The 19,496-nt window shown below is 42.8% G+C and overlaps 1 protein-coding gene across 1 annotated transcript in view; it reads left to right on the top strand.

Moving 5' to 3' along the window:
- LOC311230439 (peroxisome proliferator-activated receptor delta-like) overlaps window positions 1–19,496 on the top strand; it is a 159,084-nt gene that overhangs the window by 134,595 nt on the left and 4,993 nt on the right. The window contains exons 4-7 of the mRNA XM_084316710.1: window positions 8,888–9,026; window positions 9,469–9,704; window positions 17,988–18,194; window positions 19,154–19,397. Coding sequence (XP_084172836.1) covers window positions 8,888–9,026; window positions 9,469–9,704; window positions 17,988–18,194; window positions 19,154–19,397 — 826 coding nt within the window. The remainder of the gene's footprint in view (window positions 1–8,887; window positions 9,027–9,468; window positions 9,705–17,987; window positions 18,195–19,153; window positions 19,398–19,496) is intronic.

The following is a 19,496-nucleotide window of genomic DNA, read 5'->3' as shown; positions in this document are numbered from 1 at the left end:
TTTACAGAAAATAAGAATTTATCTGAAAAATGCTAATTATGTCTCTTTTATCGTAAAACCGTCAGGAAATGACTAAATCCAGATTTAACACTGCCATTGGAAAGAGGAGCCTTTTCACTATCCATAGATGTATGATTTGGGCATAATAAGGTCATGGTCAAGTTCAAGGTCAAATATGAATTTATAATTTAAATTGATTATAATTTATTACTGTATCTACAAATCCTTCTGTTTAATCATCTTCCCTTTATTCATTTGCTTAGATTTTTTTGTACACTTGATCTCAAGAAGGTGCTGAATGAGCTCAGTGAGCGAAATCTCTTGCGGCACAATTGTAACATGGTGTTATTCACTGGCACTGATGCAAAATAAAATCATTTATATTCTCCTTTTTCTATTACAATTTACTCAACCCTAGTAACAGACAAAATATTTCTGACACTGGGAATACATACCCCCAGATCCCTAGATGTTCCTAGATACCAAGAACATGCAAATTGACCTTGTAGAAGTGGAGCAATCTTCCATTTACTTAGGCATGTACCTTTAGGCAAGATTTCTGAAAATATGGCTACAGCTTAACTAATGCATCCGTAACAAAATAATGGTACTTGGAGTCGTCGTCTCATATCAGCAGAATGTTTATTTTCATGAACATAACATCTCGTACAGAATGAACGAAATGAAAGTATTTTAGAGGTGTAAGAAACTAGATTAACTCATTGACTGCCACTCTGTTTTCCCAAGTTTACTCCCTGGTGCCAGCGTTTCAGACCGTTTTGACAATGTTTGTAGATCCATCGTATATTCTATATTATACCTATGGAGACATACTATGGCTCATTTGAAAGGCTTATATTTATACTCCAACAGGGAACAAACCGTTTATTTCTACATACATCCGTTCATGCGCAATCCCAGGCTAAAGAGTGGCCAGTTTCCCAAAAATCCCTGCTCATTTTCTATTTTCTAGTAAGAGAGAGATATCGTGTCTTTTGTGAAGCATGCACAGTCCGTGCTTGTTGCTCGACACTTACACAGTATACATTTCCGGGTCAAAGGGCTCATGTTGATACATATTATTGTTCTATTCACAAAACCACCATGGGTAATATTACCTGCTTCTCGACTTGGCATCCATTCCAGCTCATCTGGGTCTGACTCGATAATCTCGCTGTCTGTGTCGTTATCGCTGAATTTATTCAGGCTCTCTTGAGACTACTGCGGCGAGGTGAGACGCTCTGAACAGATAACATTACATCCTCGGCCGGTTTGGCTTTAGTATTTTTCTGATTTACCAGAAATGCGGACTCCAACGTAGTCTGGTGAAAACGCACCTTCTGGATAGTCTTCACCTTGTTTTTCCTCTTCATGATAATCTCCAATCGTTCGTTACACACCGATCACTATTGCCACTATTGGCAGTCAATGACTTAACCTCTTCAGCCCCGGTGCGGTCCGTCGGCGGACCGCAAATGACATCATGTCATAAATCAATATCTCCAGACTGTTTGACAAAAGTATCGTTTTTATTTTCAAATGTATTCAAGTATAAACATCATAACCATGTCACAACAGCATTTATAATGTATATTATCATCAATACGTTAGTTTAGCAATAGGTTAAAGTGTTATTAGATAGATTTAACTTTTAGATTTGGTCTGTTTATTTCACGAGAGGTGACCATTTTGGATATTTTGAACCATGGGAATTGTAGTTTTTTTTGCGGCCATTTTGTAGAGGCCAGCGCTATCTCTGGATCAGTGTTGGAATTTTTCAGAACTCCACTTTCTGAAAGCCTCTATGGGGTTTCAACCGTCATACTTCTGTATGATTTTTTTTTATATCTCTTATTATTCGGGATAATAAACCACAAAACGTAACGTTATTGACATATTGACAGCACAGTTAGTTTCTCTTCCCTATTTTTAGCATGCAGCAACAATTAGATTTTTTTTATCTACTTTTTTCTCCCCCCTTTCTCTTTATGACTTATACTTTATAGAGTTATTTTTTTTATTTTCTTTATTTTTTTGCACACACAGGACATCAGGACAATACAAAGTAATGATGACATAGCTTGTGAATCAACATGGGTCGGTCCTGAAGGACAACACACACACCTAGACCACTAACATCCAGACTACAATGACACCACCCCACATTTGTTGACCCCACAAACAAAAAAAGATTAAGACTAAACCAAAAAAATTAAATTAAAAGTAATAATAATGGTACAGAGAAAAATAATAATACAATTTAATAAAAATTTAAAGAAACCAGCACAAAACTAAGAAATCGACTACATTAAACAGAAAATAAAGCTACATTAATACATAGAGCACCTCTTGTCGACATATACATAATACATTTGTCAGGTATTCTTTCACCTAAGTTTCCTTCTCCTGAACCTGAGCCGTACCCTCCACTCTCACAGGTCCAGTGTGATCCAAAATAACTGTACCTTCCCCACCTTTATGCCCCCGAAGCCTATATGCTCACAGTTGTATTGAGATAATCATGTGTATCGCCGCTGTCTTAGGCAAGTGTGCCCACCACCCCAGTTATAATGAGTGAAATTCCAGATATTTCCCCCTTTTGCTAATGTATTTTTCTCCTTTCTCTCCTAAACTAAAATATATCTTCTCAGGCAGCTACCCTATCCAGTTCGCCACTCCACTCTCGAAATGATGGGCCTTCTGGTGCCTTCCAGCCTCTCATTATTATCTGTCTGCCTATCATAATGCTAGTTTGTATCCAATCAGCTAGGGGCTTTGCGATATGGCTAAGACTGCAGGGATCGCCCAGGATATATAAACCGGAGCAGAACTCATACTCATTCCCTGTGACCTCTGTGATGTAGTCGTGGATGTTACTCCAGAAATCTCTGATTTTCGGACATGACCAAAGTGCATGGACTAGGTCCCCCTCCCCTGTCTGGCATTTCCAGCAGTCTGGATTCTCTTTTTCAGGCCCAGTCTATACATTCTAGAGGGGGTCCAATAGATGCGGTGGAAGATCTTGAATTGTATTAGCCTTGTTCTAATATCCCTGGACACCTGTTTGGGGATCCCCGAGATTCTATCCCAGTCCTCCTCCTCAAATGTGACCCCTAAGTCCTTTCCCCAGACTATTTTGAAAGCAGAGGAGATCCCACTGCCCTCCCTGTGTCGATAAACATGGAGTAATAAACAGAGGCCTCATGTCCCAACCCAGAGATAGACAAAATCTTTTTAAGCAGATCTGTACCCTGGGGGAGGGCCTGTGGAGAGCCAAATGTGCTTATGAGAAGATGCCTCAATTGTAAATATCTCCAGAATTGATTGTTGGCCAGATGATATTGTTGGATCAGTTTTTCAAATGATTTTAATGCATCGTCTTCATAGAGGTCCCCCAGGGTGAGGATGCCTTTGTCTAGCCATTCCTTCCACATAAAGGGGGATCTGCCTATACACAGTTTGGGGTTAGCCCATATACCTGCTGATAGGCTTAAATTTGGATTGATATGGAAGATGCGGGACACCTTCTTCCATATGGCCTGTAAGTGAGAGATAATAGGGTGAGTTCGGGCAGTTAGTGGTAGTTTAGCTGTGATATACCTATACGACAGTGGGGGCAGCAGTGTATATACCGACTGCTCCATTATGTACCATGGAGGCGCTCTCTCAGGGGGCAGGGCCCACTGTGTCATATGCCTGAAACTGTAAGCGTAATGATGGTAATAATTTGGGGAGATCCAGACCACCTCTGTCTACAGGCTGTTGTTAGGTATTGCTATCGGCAGTGACTGGAGGAGGTAGTTTACTCTGGGAATGCAGTTCATCTTAAGAACATTGACCTTGCCCCATAGTGACAAGAAAATGGGAGCCCATCTCTCCACATCCGCTAAAATTTTGCCTATTAGTCGGTCAAATTTGACCCTTACAATGTAATTTACTTGCCTGGGGAAAAGGAGCCATCTTTAAATAATGATTTGGGGCAGTAGGACGTTAGGGGAAGAGCCTCCGACTTCGACCAATTAACCTTATACCCAGAAGATCTTGAGAATGTATCTATTGTCTTGAGTAGTGCAGGTACAGCATTGCCTGGGTCTGTAACACAAAGCAAAATATCATCTGCATATTTATCATCTGCCCCCCACTAACTCCAGGGAAACTTGGGTCCTTACGTATAGCTGCTGCCAAGGGTTCAAGCGGTAAACAGAAAAGCAAAGGAGAAAGGGGTGAACCTTGGCGTGTCCCGCGGCCTAGCTTGAAATATGAGGAGATTATCCCACAGCTTCACCCATTTTGTAAAGGTCCGACCGAATCCAAACGCCTCCAGGGTTGAAAATAAGTAATCCCATTCTACGCTACCAAATGCCTTTTCAGCGTCCAGTGAGATGGCGGCAGTTGGTTCATTATCGCTACTGACTGCCCACATTACATTGATAAGGCGTCTGACATTATCAGCCGAATTTCTTTTGCGAATAAACCCAACTCGGTCAGGATGCACCAGGGAGGATATTACTCCATCCAAACGGTTTGCAAGTATTTTGGAAAGCACTTTTACATCCTGGGAAATCAGGGAAATTGGATGATAGTTCTTGCACTCCTTTTTTCAATATTAGAGATATTAAGGCCTGTGATAGGGTGGGGGGTAAATGTCCTCTATCCAGAGCTTCAGTATACATACTCTGCAGTAGAGGTGTCAACTCTGTTGAGAAGCATTTAAAGAACTCAGCTGTGAGACCATCAGGCCCGGCGCTTTACCGGACGACAATTTCCTTTTTTTTTTTCTTTTTTTCCCCCTCCATTTTCCTCCGATTTTCTCCCATCCCAATGTTAGTCGTATGCCAATTCCCAGTCCCTTCCTGGTCGCTGCGCACTTACCCCCCACAGTCAGATAATCTGGGAGAGTGGAGGCTACCATGTGCTTCCTCCGACACACGTCCAGCCAATCACCGCTTCTTTTCACCTGGCAGCGCGGATTCTCATTGAGAGGGCGTAGCGTGTGGGAGGATCACACTATCCCCCTCAGGTCCTATCCGCGCTTAGCAGGCGCCCCGACCGAACTGTAGGAGTCGCTGTTTACAACGACCCGGACCCACCCCGCCAGCTTCTCCCACCCTCTAATACAGCCAATTGTATTAGTGTGAACGGCCAGCCAAGCTGGTGACAACCCCGGAGCTGTGAGCTGGATTCGAACAGGCGAATCCAGCTCACAGCTCCGGGGTTGGTGACGAACGCAATCTCCGCTCGGCCACCTAACCGCTTTCGCTCGGCCACCTAACCGCTTCGGACGGCAATTTCCTAATAACCTCTGCTATTTCATCATCTGTTATTGGGGCGTCCAGATACTCACGTTGACCCGCATCTAATGTAGGGAGATCCAACCCGCTAAAAAATAAAGGAATTTCCTCCTGTGTTGCCTTGGAAGAGGAAGTGTAAAGACCCATGTAGAATTCTTTAAAAGCATTGTTAATATCACTGGCCTTAGTCACGAGGGCTCCCCCCTGTACCTGGATAGCCGAAATAGTGGATGATGACTCCTTGTGTTTAATATACCTGGCCAGCAACTTACCGGCTTTGTCCCCCGATTCAAAGTAATTCTGCCTGGCCCTAAAGTATCCAAACTCAACCTTCTGCAAAAGAATACAATTATACTCATACTTTAATTGAGTTACAAGCCTATTTGGTGATATTTTTTGTTTCAGCTGTCCCTCCGCTACCAGCAACCTTTTTTCGAAATCACCCATTTTTTTGGCGTTCTGCTTTTTCTTATATGATGCATATTGAATTACGTGACCCCTCACAAAAGCCTTCAGGGCTTCCCAAGCAACCCCCGCGGATGGCGCGGAAGGAACATTGGTCTCTATATACATATCAATCTGATTTTTCAGCATGGCTTTAAAGTCGATATCCTGCAGTAGAGACGAGTTAAATCTCCATCTAGAGGACCTCTTTGCACGGTCAATGGGGAGCAGCTCAAGGGTCACCCTTGCATGATCTGACACTATAATGTTGCCAATTGAACAGGCTAATGTAGATGGGAGCAGGTCTTTAGAGGCGGTGGATTTTTCTGTTTGCACACCATTTTCAAACTCTCAAAATGATCGCCCCTCTATGACGACTTTGTTATGTCTGCTTGCCGACTCCGCATACTATTTTCGGATATAAATATAGATGCCACTGCGAGCAGCTCTCTCTCAAGCGGCCATCTTCTTCACCTCGTCACGTGACGTCTGTATTTTTCTCCCATCCCAATCTTTTTGTCGTTATGCCAATTCCCTTCCCTCCCTTCCTGGTCGTTGCGTGCATTTGCCCCCCACTTGCCGGTCTAGGGAGGGTTGAAGACTATCACATGTCTCCTCCGATACATGCAGAGTCAGCCAGTCGCTTCTTTTCACCTGACAGCGACGACTCTCATTGGTTGAGTGTAACGCGTGGGAGGATCACACTACCTCACCCAGATCCCTTCCTCGCTGAGCAGGCGCCCCGACCGACCTGTAGGAGTCACTGTTTACAACGACCAGGACCCACCGCACCGGCTTCCCACCCGCTGACACTGCCAATTGTGTCAGTATGGACGACCGACCAAGCCGGAGGTACCGCGGCAGCTGGATTCGATCCCACTGTCTCTGCGGTGGTAGGCAGATGCTTAGTCCGCTGCGCTACCCGGCCGCCAGCAACAATTAGATTTGAAATTAGTTTCAAAACTATTGCACCCTGATCAAAATAAAAAAGTACAGTAGATTTCATTATCTGTTCTTATGCACACCTGGTGATACTAAATCCAAATTGAACTCGGCCATTTGAAAGATAATATAGGTATATATATAAATGTGCGAATTGGCTATAATAAGGTAATTTATAAGCCTGATATTCTATATTCTATAATAATATTTCAAATTGCATTGGTCCGGATGGGAGAATTCAGTACTCTATCTACAGAACCTTCTGTTTAATCATCTTCCCTTTATTATTATTAATTTCCTTAGATTTTTTGTACACATGATCTCAAGAAGGTACTGAACGAGATCAGTGGCAGTTCTTCATGTCTGGTCATTATTAGCATGGTGTTATTCACTGTCAAAGATGCAAAGAAAAATCATAATTTATATTCTCCTTTGTTTCATCACAATTTAAGCAAGCCTAGTAATAGACACAATATTTCTGACACTGGGAATACATTCACTGAGGTCCATAGATGTCCCTAGATACCAAGAATATGCAAATGGACCTTGTAGAAGTGGAGCAATATTCCATGTATTTTAGGCGGATTTTCAGAAAATAGGCTCCGGGCTTAACACATTGGATGCCAGACCCGACATAAGTCGGGTTAACTCGCCGAACGTTGGGCGCCAAACCCGAGAAAATCGTGTTGTCATCGTTATTTCTTTTATTCAATATTTCCCTTCATAATTCATCCATCCAGCCTGATGTTATCATTGGGAATGGCAAACGTCCAATACCGCCGCCTAACGCCTTGCGGCCGCTATTGCACTCCATTTGAAACTATGTGGCTTGGTGTCTGCGGCGTGCGGGTGGGGTCTAACTACTCGGGCAGGCGGTTATAACGGATGCATCGACGAGGGTCACCCCCCCCCCGTTCATGTTCAATGCTGGATTACATTGGAAACACGATCGTGATCAGTACTTGGAATCGCGATCAGATAATGGCAATATTCTTTTTGCAGTACATCATAGACAAGGTAAGGGCTATATGTTATCAATCTTGCGTTGATCCGATAATTCCTTCCCTGCGATCGCAGCGTGTGTCTGTGGTGTGTGGCGTGTTCCGTTAGTTGCGATCAAAGCACGGAGGGGCGGCTCCCCCCCCCCCCTTTCATGCATCCATGATGAAACATAATACCGATCATCTAGCGTTGATTTCAGATTGATTATTGATCCAGGCAAGGAATGACACGATTTATAGTGAAATGCAGTAAAACGCTGTTTGGCGGCGTTTCCTGGGATTACACAGAATTACTCTAAAACTATACTCATATTCACCACGGTATAAAACGGAAATGTATGGATGAAGAAATTATCTGTTTTTTGCATCTTGACCGGAAGAAACTCAATGACAATCGACTATATTATTAGATCCATAGCTATAATATTTAATATAGTTTTAGTACTGCAAACACCGGCATGTATCCCCATTGAACAAAGCGCTGGCACACACGACCATACGCCCACAGCGACCTCTGGCGCTGAACCTGTTAAGAGGTTAATAGATTCTATCTCTGTCCTCGTGGTCTTTCTGTCGCCTGTCTGTTAGCCGAAGCCTTTTCTGTTAGCCTAAGCTATCTCTGTCCTCGTGGTCTCCCCCCCCCCCCTCCAGGCTCTCTGCTGTCTCGCTGTCAAAACCTCGTCTGCCTCAAACCGGAAGAACTCGCAGCTATAAAGTCTATGTCCTAGCAACGGCCCCTAGCAACGCTGCTCTCTTACTAAATGTTGACGCCCCCCCCCCCCCCCCCCAGCTACTACTGCCCTCCTGGCTCTCTGACCTTGGCTCATATCTCTCCCTCTAGCCACCTGCTGCACCGGCCCTGCTTACAAGAGAAAATGTCTGTCTCTACAGTTTACAGTTTAACACACACACACACACATCCAGGGCCTGTTAAACTAATGTAGATATTTACTTTGCCTACATGTTGTTATAACCATATGCAAACCAGTGATATCTTTCAATCTGCATGACAAATAAAGACTTCTTCTTAAATCAAATTTGACTTTATAAAGTTTTGCCAGGAAGCTATTTGTTTACTTTTCGGTGTGCCACATTCAGACCCAATGGAGCGCTAGCTTGCTTAGCTCTCCATGTGTCTCGATGTGCCAGGCTACTAAGAGGGCGGTGGGGGTGATGGTATCACTAGCAGCATGTGTCTCTGTGTCGCAGGGTTTCTTTCGGAGGACCATCCGTATGAAGCTGGAATATGAGCGCTGTGAGCGCAGCTGTAAGATCCAGAAGAAGAGCAGGAACAAGTGTCAGTACTGTCGCTTCCAGAAGTGCCTGCTGCTGGGCATGTCGCACGACGGTGAGACACACACACTTAGGCCTTGTCCATGGCACGTACACAGGTATTTTGAAACTGTAGCTTGTATCTATGCGGTTTGGCCTTTCATCCACAGAGGAAACTGCGTTTTAGGTGTCTGAAAACAGACCCCTGGCAGGGTGAAGATTATCAGAAACTTGCGTTTATAAAAATACAGTATTTGTGTGGACAGGTGAAACCAGAGCTTATGGAAAGCGCTGACATAATTACTAATGGCCCTGTCCACACATATACGGATATATTTTTTTTAAGAGGTGATATGATTCAATGGTAATACTCATTTTGGATCGGTCACTCATTCTACAGTGTATAGGGGCTCTGGTGGCTGAAGCCCATTCACCCTAAGTTATACTGTGAGATGTGATCAGTAAATACCTTAAAAAAGTAAAAACTTTAGTCGGCTCTCATCTCACCTTTTCCCCAGCCATCCGTTACGGGCGAATGCCTGAGGCAGAGAAGAGGAAGCTGGTGGCGGGGCTGCTGGCAGGGGAGACGGGCCCACTGACCAACCCCAATGGCACCGACCTCAAGGGCCTGGCCAAGCGGGTCAATAACGCCTACCTGAAAAACCTCAACATGACCAAGAAGAAGGCCCGTAGCATCCTCACCGGCAAGACCAGCTCCGCCCCGGTACCTAAGCAAGCCCAATTAGTTTTGACGGTATTTAACCATATTTCATACTGAACGCCCTCTCATGGAAGGCTCTTGCTTTAGGGTATCCCTGCATGCGCAAAGGGGAGTTGAAACAAGTCGGCAGCATGATTATGAATTTGTTCAAACATTAGATTAGTCACCTAATAATGCTGATGATGCATAAATTACTTCTTTAATAAATGTAATATTTGAGTGCTAATATGTCAAATTGTATTTTAGAAGAATGTATAATACTGAGATCACTATGACTACGTAAAAAGCTAAATGAATTAACTGGACGGATGTCAATATACTTTGCGATCTGCAACAAAACAAGGATCTGATCAATTTGTGGCAAAATTATTGGGATGTGTACTGTATTCTGTACAGGAGCACCGCTATCAGCAGGGGAATCTGTCTTTGCCAGGGAACAGTTGGTAATTTGCCATGTGATTTTAACTGTAATATTTCGACACTTTCTTTTATTTTGGCTCTGTACACCACCACAATGGACTTGAAATGAAACAATGAAGATGTGCTTTAACCCTCTAAAGCTGAGTGCCACGCCCGTGCGACACTAGACATGTTTTGCAAAACATTAAATATCTTTGGAACCGTTTGTGATAAAGACTCTAAATTGCCGCCGTCAAATTTGTAAATGTTAATTTCCCAGAGTTGGCAGTGTGCGGAAGTAAGGCATAGAATTTTACAATATATATAGATTTGTTGTTTTCTCTTAGAATGCATCTGCATGTAATCCTCTATATATCATTAGATCTATGTCTGTCATTATAGCCAATGGAAAGGCTACAAATAGTCACGTGGGCTGGGAGAACCAATGGAAAATTCCTATAGTTTCTCAATATTCCAGTGTGCTCCGCAGATTGGGCCATCAGACATTGATTGAAAATTGTATTAACAGATTGCAGAATTTGTACAATACAGTACGGCTCAATACACACAATTGTTAAGGGGATGGAGACCAGAGAAAGACTTTCGTCTTGTTTAGATCAGGGTCCCCCATTTTCAATTCATGATAACATTTATGACACGTAATGGAGGATAGAGAGAAGTGATTGTCCCTGGTTTTATAATAAAATGGCAAAAAGACAGAGGTATAATGTTCAACAAGCATTGGAACTTGTTGAGGATGATCCAGATCATATAAATGAAAAGGACTCTGAGCCAGAATGTTGGGGCAGTGATGATGACAATCATAGTGAAGGATTTGATGTATTTGAAGCTATGGTTTGAAGTGGTCTGACAACTATCTAATTTATTAACGTCCATAAGATGTTCCAAAACTTTTTTAGATGTTTTTTTGGCAAACTCTAATCTTTCCGTTTATGAGGCTTATCGATGGTTTACGTCTTGTGGTGAACCCTCGTATTCACTCTGACAAAGTCTTCTCTTGATCGTTGACTTTGACACAGATACGCCTACCTCCTGGAGTGTTCTTGATCTGGCCAACTGTTTTCCCTGGTATTTTGGGTATTTTGGTGTTGTGAACTCACCAGTGCATTCTTTCTTTTTAAGAATGTACCAAACAGTTGATTTGGCCACTGTTACAACCCCAGTATGTCAAGGGGAAGGTGTGAATAACATAGGATGATTCTGTTGTGATAAATTAACCAAAGGAAAAATAAAGCAATGCCCACACGTTTAGGTGAAAGAAAATAATATATATTGTGCCTTTTATATATACAAGCAAAAACAGACTAGACAATGACTATGGTGGAGTTGAGACCGACAACCATGGGGGGGGAGCTTGAATGATGCCAAGGAATAAACTCAGTAAAACAAAACACAACTAATAAGGAATATCTTGTCTACCTATACACAAACACAAAAGTCAAATAAATACTCACTGCCTACACTACCTAACCAAACATATGTCCAAAAACATACAATGAGTGGCATCACTCCTTACCTAGTGTGTCTAGACAATAATACCACTACATGTGGCACCAAATATGTTGGGCCCCTTACCTGCTCCAATTCCCAACACACACACACACACACTTCAGAGTTGGCTAACTAAGGCCATGTCCACACGTATCTGGATCTTTTGCAAAACGGATATTTTCAGGCTCAGTTTAAAAAAATATCCTCGTCCACACGGCAGTGTTTAAAAAAAAAAGAAAAAAAACTCCATCCAGACGCAAACACAAACGCATATACATTTCTCCAACAAGCATGCCGGGCCGCGTTTTGCGCTCTGATTGGCCAGGTCATGTGACATGTGCGCCAATCATGGGACAGCAAGTTCTGCAACTATTTACGGGTCTAACAGCCTGCAAACTACCTGCCGTTCTATCGCCATGCTCTAAGACAAACTCTAACCTTAACCAACTTCGAAAGAGTGCCTAAGCTTATGGCAAATGGCTGCTTTTTTATATAGCTAAGCTTAACTGTCGAAAGAAGGGCAGGCATTCTATCGCCATGCTCTAAGACAAACTCTAACCTTAACCAACTTCGAAAGAGCGCCTAAGCTTAACCAGTGTAGAAACTTGCGGTCCCACGATTGGCGCACATGTCACATGACCAGAAACGCGCGGGCCAATCAGAGACGTGGAAATAAACATTTGTTGTCGAAAGTATTCAGGCTGCCGGGCCAGTATGTGGCGATAAGCAATATCTCAAATACCACACCGATAACGATGTGTTTCTCTATAGGTAATTCAAACTGTATCCTTTTATATGACTGTGACAGCACCACACATGTGAACAGTAACACTGCAATTGTGCGCTGTAGAATTGTCAAAGAGTATAAGTGCTTTTGACCCTTTTCATTTGTAACTTCATCCTTTATCTTTCAATATCTTATTTAACATTACTGTATGATATAAGTGTGTATTAAAAGACGGAGCTGTTAATGCGTATGAATGTCCACGGGCAAGCTATATTCACGTAACTCACATATTCAAATGATTCCTGTAATTCCGGCACAGTAACTATTCAACTAATAATGTTAGGTCATCCTGGGACCACTCATGCGTGATGCCAACATCCTCAACTATCCGCAACATCAGAGCGCATCAGGTGCGTGCAGACCTCTTCTGTCTGGCGTCTATTAACTAAATTTAGAATGCAATTTGGCTTTTAACTGAAGCTGGGCGCAACACTAGATATGTTTAGCAAAATATTTAATATCTTTGGAACAGTTTGTGATAAGGACTCGCCTCATTTTGTTTCGGAATCGGCATATTGTGATCTCAACATTGACATTGTATCTCTCCGGTGAGAAATAAGCAGACAACGAAAAAAACATCACTTTAAGAAATCAAAAGCATGTATTTAACAACCTAAAAAACGTTTGAAACACGGTTTATATTAACCCTTTCTCTGCCACGCTTATATCCATCCTTATACCATCCTCTGCCAGCTCTATTTGTCTATGGAGATGTTCCCCTTCTTTGCAGGGCTATAACTTTTTTAATTGTATTGCTAAATTGACATTACTATGGCCCATTCAACGTCAAGTATCTATCGTTTAGGATATAGCAACGTTCTACTTTTTCATTCACATATTCATACTAAAATACGGTCTAAAGTATAAATATGTTATCGTTTTCTGCAGCATTCTGCAGAACGTGAGTTATAGCCCTAAATACATATATTAGATATCAAATGTAGTTTGATACCAATTGACGTCAGATTAAGAATTTCAATTGTACAAGGTCCTACATGTCATGCCTCATCATCTGCTGGTGACCGGAGGGGGGGGTTTATAAGTCCGTGGCCGACGTTAAATCATTTATATAGTATGGGTGATATGTTGATCGGAGCAGTGTGTATGTATAATAATAATCAAACACGCTGAAACTCACCACAGCTTCCTCGTAGCGTTGGGCGATCAGCGTGGAGCAGAAAGTTCGCTATTATGGGATGTCGATCTAGTTGGTCCAGTTCCAGGTTGTATAATACTATATACGTCCAAATCATGTTGTTTATCGAGTTATTGGCAACGGATCGCTATGAGCACCACTTCCGGCCGCTCACTTCCGGTTTTGGCGATTCGCCTATCGGCCACCAGATGGCGGTCTTGAACCGTTGGAGAGTTGAGAGGAGATCAACAGCAAGTCTCAAGTCTCCGTGGGTGAAATATGATTGCCATGACAGATTTTTGAAATATTGATCTCAAAGACGCTGTACGACATCATTGGCAGATTAAGCATGGCGAGCAATGACGTCTAAAGTCGTCCTTGGCAATTAAAGGGTTAACTTAATAAATAAACAAAAACGAAAAATCTACGTATGTCAACGAAAATGTCCAGTCATCGTTTATCTATTCTAGACTATGCGTTTACAGTGGCTACACGGATCCACTGAACCGATATTTTGGAAAATCTTCACTTTAAAATGCGTTTTCGAAAATCTCCGTTTACGTTTCTGAAAACACCGTTTACATGTGGATGAAAGGCCCAAACGTGGGGACGGTTAGGTGGCGTAGCGGAGATTGCATTCGTCACCAACCCCGGAGCTGTGAGCTGGATTCGAACAGGCTGGTTGTCACCAGCTTGGCTGGCCGCTCACACTAATACAATTGGCTGTATTAGAGGGTGGGAGAAGCTGGCAGGGTGGGTCCGGGTCGTTGTAAACAGCGACTCCTACAGTTCGGTCGGGGCGCCTGCTAAGCGCGGATAGGACCTGAGTGGGATAGTGTGATCCTTCCACACGCTACGCCCTCTCAGGGAGGATCCGCGCTGCCAGGTGAAAAGAAGCGGTTGATTGGCTGGACGTGTGTCGGAGGAAGCACGTGATAGCCTCCACTCTCCCAGATGATCTGACTGTGGGGGGTAAGTGCGCAGCGACCAGGAAGGGGATTGGGAATTGGCATACGACTAACATTGGGATGGGAGAAAAATCTGAGGAAAAAGATAATAAAAAAAAAAGAAAGGCCCAAACGTGGAAGAAAATGTGCGTTTTGCTAAATATCTGGATTCGTGTGGACATGGCCTAAGTCACATACAATGTCCCCTGCTTTAGACCAAATAGCAAATTCTAAATTGTGTTAATAGACACCAGACAGAAGAGCGTCTGCACCTGATGCGCTCTGGTGTTGTTTAGAAATCAGAGCGCATCAGGTGCAGACGCTCTTCTGTCTGGCGTCTATTAACTAAATTTAGAATGCAATTTGGCTTTTAACTGAAGCCGGGCGCAACACTAGACATGTTTAGCAAAACATTAAATATCTTTGGAACAGTTAATGATAAGGGCTCGCCTTATTTTGTTTCTGAATCGGGATATTGTGATCTCAACATTGCATTATCTCTCCGGCAAGAAATAAGCGACAACGAATAAAACGTCACTTGCCACTTAAATAAATCAAAAGCGTGTATTTAACCTCAAAAACTTTCGAAACACGGTTTATATTAACTTAATAAATAAACAAAAACGAAAAGTCTACTTATGTCAACGAAAATGTCCAATAGGCCTAACTAAATAACAGATACATCTCCATTACACGCAAGCAACGTCTGATGGCCGAATCTGTCGGGGCACTGGAGTAGATATAAGAGGCAGAGATCAATAAAAGAAATATATACATTCGAGGGGAAAGAAACTGTATACTTGTCTGCCATTTCAGCACCAGGCGCTGTCCATTGGTATTACCTTCATGCGCTTCAAGGCTACAGGCGCCTATTGCCATAGAACAACAACAGTCTGAGCATGCGTAGTGAGCTGTGACATCATCGTTTATCTATTCTAGACTATGCGTTTACAGTGGCTACACGGATCCACTGAACCGATATTTTGGAAAATCTTCACTTTAAAATGCGTCTTCGAAAATCTCCGTTTATGTTTCTGAAAACACTGTTTACGTGTGGATGAAAGGCCCAAACGTGGAAGAAAATGTGCGTTTTGTAAAAGATCTGGATTTGTGTGGACATGGCCTTAGCCAACAGCAACATAGACAAAAGGAAGGGCAAGGGCAGAAACAGGAAGTGCCACATGGTTTTTAAAACGGGAAGAGGGCTTCTGATTAGTCAACTGATGATTTGAGTGATGGCTGGGATGACTGGCTGGTTTCCAATTAGTGTCCTGATGAATGACAGGAACCTGGATCAGAGTAGCAGGTGGAGTGAGTGAGAGAGTGAGAGTGAGAGTGAGAGTGAGAGTGAGAGAGAGAGAGAGAGGAGAGAGAGAGAGGAGAGAGAGAGAGGAGAGAGAGAGAGGAGAGAGAGAGAGAGAGAGAGAGAGAGAAGGGGGGAGACACAAAAGTACAAACAACCTACAACAGCCACATGCTGGAACGTAACAGCCACACCTGTTTTTGGCCAAATCAAATCTCTAGTGGGTTTGTTTAGTTTTTTCAGCCTAATAATGGCTTGCTTCACTAGTGACAGCTCTTTGGACCTCATATTGAGAGTTGGCAGCAACAGATTCCAAATTCAAATACCACACTTGAAATTAACTCTGGATTAAATTAAATGATGAGGGAATAACACACACCTGGCCATGGAACAGCTGATCATCCAATTGTCTAATTACTGGTGGACCATTAAAAAGGGGGAGGCACATATAGAAATTGTTGTAATTCCTACACCGTTCACCTAATTCGGATGTAAACACCCTCAAATTTAGGCCATGTCCTCACGTATATGGATCTTTTGCCAAACGCACATTTTATTCCACGATTGGGCCTCTCATCCACACGTAAAGGGTGTTTTCAGAGACATAAACGGAGACTTTCTTAAACGCATTTTAAAGTGAAGATTTTCCAAAATATCCGTTCAGTGGATCCGTGCAGCCACTGTAAACGCATAGTCTAGATAAACGATGACGCCACAGCTCACTACGCATGCTCAGACTGTTGTTCCATCCATGGCAATACAATAGGCGCCCGTAGCCTTGAAGCGCACAGAGGCAATAAGATGGACAGCGCCTGGTGCTGAAATGTCATTCAAACTATCCTTACTTATATATGCGACGGCACGTGAACAGTACAATGCAATTAATGAATGTCTTGTTGTAATTAGTATATATATAGTTTGTGATAAGGACTCGCCATATTTAGTTTCAGAATCCGTTGAATACATTGACATTGTATCTCTCCGTCGCCCAGTGCGCAGAAGTAAAGCATTAAATCGTGACATATCTAGATTGGTTGTTTCCTCTGGACTGCATCTAATCCACCGCTATATCTATCTATTTATTATCTACTGTACATGTCAATATAGCCAATGGAAATGCTAGGAGTGGTGAAGTGGGCTGGGTGAACCAATCATTTCTCTGTCGTCCTGACCGCTCGTACCACCATGGTATTAGGGATATTGCTTATCGCCACCTGCTGGCTGGCCTGCATGCTTGTTGGAGCAATTCATATGCGTTTATGTGTTTGTGTCTGGATGGGGATTTTTTTTTAAACTGTGGTGTGGACGGGGATTTTATTTTAAACAGAGCCTGAGAATATCCGTTTGGCAAAAGATCCATGTACGTGAGGACATGGCCTAAAGCTGAAAGACTGCACGTAAAGCACATCTTGATTGTTTAATTTCCAATGTGGTGGTGTACAGAGCCAAAATGATAAAAGATTGTGTTGATGTCAAAATATTTATGGACCTGACTCTAAATCCCTGTACATTTCAATGTAATACTTAGTCTTGTACAAATAGTACAGCATAGTGCACTTGAGATGAAAATGAGATGGTCCTTGAACTCTATAATGCTATGTGACTTTTGCTTTGTACATTCTTGCACATGTCATTCCCCACATAATATCAGGATGCCTGTGAGGCACAGCGAGGCCCGAAATGCCACCGCCGTTCCCTGTCAACAACACATACAGCTGCATGGAGCTGTATTATAAAACCCTGAGGCTTTTATCCGTGTTGTGTCTGAGGCAGAGAAGAGAGCACTTTGCCAAATGTCAGTGTCACCCATCCTCATAGCCGGAACTAGTGAATGATTTGTCAACGGTGTCTGGCCTGTGTTTCTGTCTGACTGGGAGGACAGGGTTCAGATGTATATATATATATAACTGGTATCCTCTGTCTCTATAGTCACTCATTGTACAGTATATTCATTCTTTATTTTTGGATTTTGCTCTACACCTTCCAGTCTGCCTCTACACCCCCCTCTCATTAACTGACTCCTTCTTCCTATCTCTCTTTCTTTGTATTTTGACTCATTTATCAGATCATTCGTTTGATTGGTGAATTGATCATTCGATTGGTTGGTTTGGTCGATTGACTGTTCTTCTTCTTTATAGTCATGCTGTACCTTTGTATGGCTTGTCATGTGTACTAGCTGCTGTGTAATAACCTTAGGGATGATTAATGAAGTGTCCATCTATCAACTCCCTAGCCCTTTGTGATCCATGACATGGATACGCTGTGGCAGGCGGAGAACGGCCTGGTGTGGAACCAGCTGATCAACGGCGCGCCGCCCAACAAGGAGATTGGCGTGCACGTCTTCTACCGCTGCCAGTGCACCACGGTGGAGACGGTGCGGGAGCTCACAGAGTTCGCCAAGAGCATCCCGGGCTTCGTCGACCTCTTCCTCAATGACCAGGTGAACAGTTTGTCTCTGAGACGAAGGTTGAGGAGCAGTTGAGAAGATGGCGGCGTATATACAGTATATAGCTGATCAGCAGCAATGAATGAAGACTGGAATGCTGTGGATATATGGGAATGCCATGCAAATTCAGAATTAAAATGCACTACAATGTTTATATGCAGGATTCCTATAGGTTTGGAAAATATCAACATTTATGGAAAATTACTTTTTTCAGGTCAAACTAACTAATTCATAAAAAGATGCATCATGCTGACTCTGGAAAGTGTCGGTTATAGCCTGTAATCCAAGGTGTAGAACATCAGAAAATGTCTGTGGCCTGGGATAGATTAGTATACTAGAAACCTGAGAGCTGAAATGCTAATCTAGATGTTTATGAAATCTAGATGGACCACCTGGTTCTGCTCCATGAATAGATTAGTTTGAGGACAATGCAGCATGTAGATGTGTCAAATTTGTCAAAATACCCATACCTTTACCCATATTTTCCAAATTATAAAATGAGGGATATTTACAATAAAATGTCTATTTCATATTTTCTTAAAATAAAATCATTGCCAGATGTATCAGTTATCAGGAATTTAAGTTACCAAATTGGTATCTGAGCCAAAAGAAACCTTGGTCTCTAGCCCAAATTTCTTTTTTAGCTACTGTTTATATAGTCCTGTATGTTGTGTGTACATCGTGTCCCATATGTTACTTTATGTTTATAGTGTCCTATATGTTACTTTGTTTATATTTGATCTTTTTTATATACACCGTGGGAAGGGGGAAATGCAATTTAATTTCTCTGTATGTCTTGCACATTACAAGAAGTGACAATAAAGCTGACTTTGACTTTGACAAATGTGACCACAGAGATCTTATCGCGTGAGCGCAAGACCTGATAGTATTCCTCTTTAACGGAAAACCGCCTAATTAAATGTAGTAAACTGTGTTCTCTTCTGGACCACCAGGTGACCCTGCTGAAGTACGGCGTACACGAGGCCATCTTCGCCATGTTGCCGTCGTTGATGAACAAAGACGGGCTGCTGGTGGCCAACGGGCGGGGATTCGTAACCCGGGAGTTTCTCCGCAGCCTGCGCAGGCCCTTCAGCGAGATCATGGAGCCCAAATTTGAGTTTGCCGTCAAGTTCAACGCTCTGGAGCTGGACGACAGCGACCTGGCCCTCTTTGTGGCCGCTATCATCCTCTGTGGAGGTAGGAAAGGAGCTACGAGCCAAACTAACATCTTGATTTTTTACAATCTACTATGCCAGCCCATTAGTATAGGTATAGTAGAATACTTAGTTGCAATGA

This window comes from Notolepis coatsorum (assembly GCF_963971535.1).
Source record: "Notolepis coatsorum genome assembly, chromosome: 6".
In the NCBI taxonomy this organism is placed as follows: domain Eukaryota; kingdom Metazoa; phylum Chordata; class Actinopteri; order Aulopiformes; family Paralepididae; genus Notolepis; species Notolepis coatsorum.
This window is presented reverse-complemented; position numbering and strand designations above follow the sequence as displayed.